The sequence below is a fragment of the Nilaparvata lugens genome, chromosome 7 (assembly GCF_014356525.2).
Source record: "Nilaparvata lugens isolate BPH chromosome 7, ASM1435652v1, whole genome shotgun sequence".
Taxonomy (NCBI): domain Eukaryota; kingdom Metazoa; phylum Arthropoda; class Insecta; order Hemiptera; family Delphacidae; genus Nilaparvata; species Nilaparvata lugens.
This window is the reverse complement of record NC_052510.1, coordinates 33,773,885-33,777,116: the sequence shown is the minus strand read 5'-3', so window position 1 is coordinate 33,777,116 and position 3,232 is coordinate 33,773,885. Positions and strand designations below refer to the sequence as shown.

At 31.9% G+C, this 3,232-nt stretch overlaps 1 protein-coding gene across 3 annotated transcripts in view; it reads left to right on the top strand.

The window, feature by feature from the left end:
• Positions 1–108: 108 nt before the first annotated feature.
• The window catches only part of LOC111050447 (spermatogenesis-defective protein 39 homolog), a 40,868-nt gene continuing 37,744 nt past the window's right edge, over positions 109–3,232 (top strand). The window contains exons 1-4 of one of the 3 annotated variants that reach the window (XM_039432588.1): positions 122–302; positions 926–1,158; positions 1,635–1,757; positions 2,122–2,227. In XM_039432588.1, the coding sequence (XP_039288522.1) occupies positions 1,671–1,757; positions 2,122–2,227 (193 nt within the window). In that variant the 5' untranslated portion in view covers positions 122–302; positions 926–1,158; positions 1,635–1,670. Of the gene's footprint in view, positions 303–925; positions 1,159–1,634; positions 1,758–2,121; positions 2,228–3,232 lie in introns of all 3 variants that reach the window. The other 2 variants (XM_039432590.1, XM_022336765.2) reach the window with 2 other exon arrangements.

Below are 3,232 nucleotides of genomic sequence, written 5' to 3'. Positions count from 1 at the left end.
AATATTCGAGACTATCATGTAATTTAAAAACTATGTAGAATGAAGATTAAAATGTAAACGAGAAATTTTGACACTATTATAGTTGGCACTACGTTTTACGAACATCATAGTACGACAGCAGATCAAAATCAGCTGTTTATTCCCTTTACAATCTTATTTATAGGTTATGTGTGGTTATGTACGTGTTTAAAAACATTATCTATCTTGAATCTTAGTAGTTGGTACTTTCTGTAGTGTATTATTAAACAGAATATCTTTTTCAATTATAATACGGAGTAACCAAAGGGATGAATATTTTTTTGGTAAGTGAGACATTTAATTATGAATTATGATCTTATATAGCCTTCATAAGTTCACTTTTAACTTTCACAAGCAACCTGTAGATTTCCTAAATTATTAGACCTTTTGCATAGCTTTTTGTCGTATTTGTCGGTATTTTGGACTTGTGATGCGTAATGAAAACTACAGATTCATGCAGTTTATTATGGAGAGCAAGATTGAAGAAAGACGCCGGCCTGGAAGAAGAAAAACATCCTGGTTTACCTTCCGGCAGTCGCGCTGTTGTAAAAAGTACAACAGTATCAGTTTTCTGTACAAAACTATTGGATGGGTTGGTGTCAGTGAATGAGTCACCTATGCATTCCAAAACTTTCTCCCCATCACTCCACTGAGTTGCAGTATCAATCAAGCAATAGTTCAGTCTTTAGGTGCCATTTTGACATTTAATCGCGACAGTGCTTAAGATAGGGAAAGACTGTATACGGAGACTGAAAACGAACCAATAACACAGAATTGATGGCTTTGCTTGGTATACCTTATTGGTCTATGAGATCTATATGGTCTAATAATCCAAATGTTCATAGGTGTAAAATAATCCAAGAAGATGGAAAAAGTAATTATACAATTAATTTATATGTTTTGACAGTAAACAGAGTACATAACACTTGGAAAATTGGATGTTGTAAAAATTACAACACCCGACTGCTCGTGTGATCGAGAAGGGCGCGGCTACTGTAAGGTTAAAGAACCTGTGGGAGTGGTTCAACATTGATTCAACGTTCCTGTTCCAAGCTGCAGTCAGTAAAATCCAGATTGCATTGCTGATCGCCAATCTCCTTTGCGGAGCCGTCTTATAGAAGAATAGATAGCTTTTTGTAGGTAATATTACTACTAAATAAAAAAATATTCTACTGTAGTAGCAAAAGTATTAAAATGCATTATAACGTCAAATGGTAACAAAAGTAGACACATAAACAATGCTTACGGTATTCAACTAAGTCTTATTCTGTTATTGTAACATTTAACATGTGAATATCCATTTCTAGTAAACTATTTATTGTGAGTGTGACCAATTATGTACTCACTAGGAACTTTTTCACCAATTGAATAATTATAATATCATTAATTCAATTGTAGGGTTCCTAATTCAATACTTAGTCAGTGCTAGTTGTTTCCATCTATTATTAGCGGACGCTATTGCTTGCTTCTGGCTGACATTGTTATGAAACTGAATCTTTGTAGAACACAAGATGAAATAACACGTTATTAGATGGCTATTACCATATAAAATCTGTTTTGCATTTTTTTATATTAGTCCTAATCCATTTATCTGTATTGCAACATTTCTATTTTAGGTACAGTAAACCTTGTTTATTAGAACGACTTGAATCATGAGAAGAGAGACCGATGATTATTGGACAGAAAGTGATGTACAGAAATTCGCCAAGAACTCTGAAATCTTTAGTTTTGACAATGAGGTAAAGTATAAAAACTTACTACTTACCATACATTCCGCCATCATATGAATTCATATTTGATTGTTGTTAGGAGTCTTGAGTTTGTAGACGAAATCGATTGAGTCCAATCTAATTTGTGTCGTTCATCAACAGTTGGGTGTTTACAGTTGGTAAATAGAACAGACAATCTCCAGATACTCAATACTGCAGCAATCATTATCAAAACATCAAATAATTGTTTATTTCTTAAATTTTACAAGTTAATTAAAATGTAAAATCAATATTCTTATTAAATTTTCTGAAAAATTTTAACGCTAACTTTCAGCTGCAAGGTATTACCTAGATTCAATTCTTGATCTCTTTTCATTTTCGTATTATTTTATAGGAAGAACGACCTGGGAATCTCTTCTCAAACACAAGCTCATCAAAAGTACATTCCACGTTGAAAGAAGTTATAGGAACTGGAGGTACAACTTCAGTATCTGTCTCAGGTAAGTGTTTTTAATGAATAAGTCAAGTTTTGTCGTTTGCTAGCCGTTCGAGCCAAGTGGTTTGGAACGTGACAACTCCACTTGTCATGTGTAGGCTATGATTGTGGGTTCCCATCGCACCAGGATTGTTTGATCATCATTACTCACCCGTGCTTATCTGGGTATCAGTCTAGTGAGATGAATTTGAAACTTTGCTGTAATAAATGAAAAGAATATAAATGAGAAATGAGCACATTTTTATTACTTTCAAGGTAATTTGAACTATTGGCAAATATCTAAACTTATAAACTTACCTAATTAAATTTGTTCACTTATAAAATTTCACTTCTACAACACTTCCTTGCTAAGTGCTTATCATATTCAGTGGTCTAGAGTCAACATAAGTTGCAGACTTGAAGTGAGGGCGTAGAAGTTGTAGAAGTACTAGTTGTAAGTTGTGAAAGTGAACAAAGTGAATCATAAGTTCAAGAATATTTTATTTTTAAATAGAGTTGTGCTTTAAAAAAGGAAGACTTTTACAATTTTTTCAATTAAAAATTTTGATTTCAATTTCAATTTCAATGAATAAATATACACCCCACTATATATTATATGTGTTGGGGTATAAGTAATTAGTTGCTTATTGCGTGTAATAATTACTATTTAAAAATATGATTGATTCAATTACTGGGCTTTAAAAATATTTGACCACTTGAACGTCTTGAACGTTTTTCAAAGATGCATCTTTTTAATTAATCTTAATATCAGTTTTTTGGTAGAGAGATAATGGGAAATATATTCTGAGTATCCTTTCCCTAAAATGGAAAAAAGTATATGTTCAAACTCTCACCAATTTTATATTGATGAAAAAATTGTATCTTACAGTAATTCAACATTGTATTTTTCATATCATTGTTCAATAATAATTATTCAGTTAATATTATTTTGTAAATTCATCTGAAACTTTGCTGTATTCTAAGTTATCATGTGTATAAGCCAGTATACAGGCCTATATTAGGCAAATCA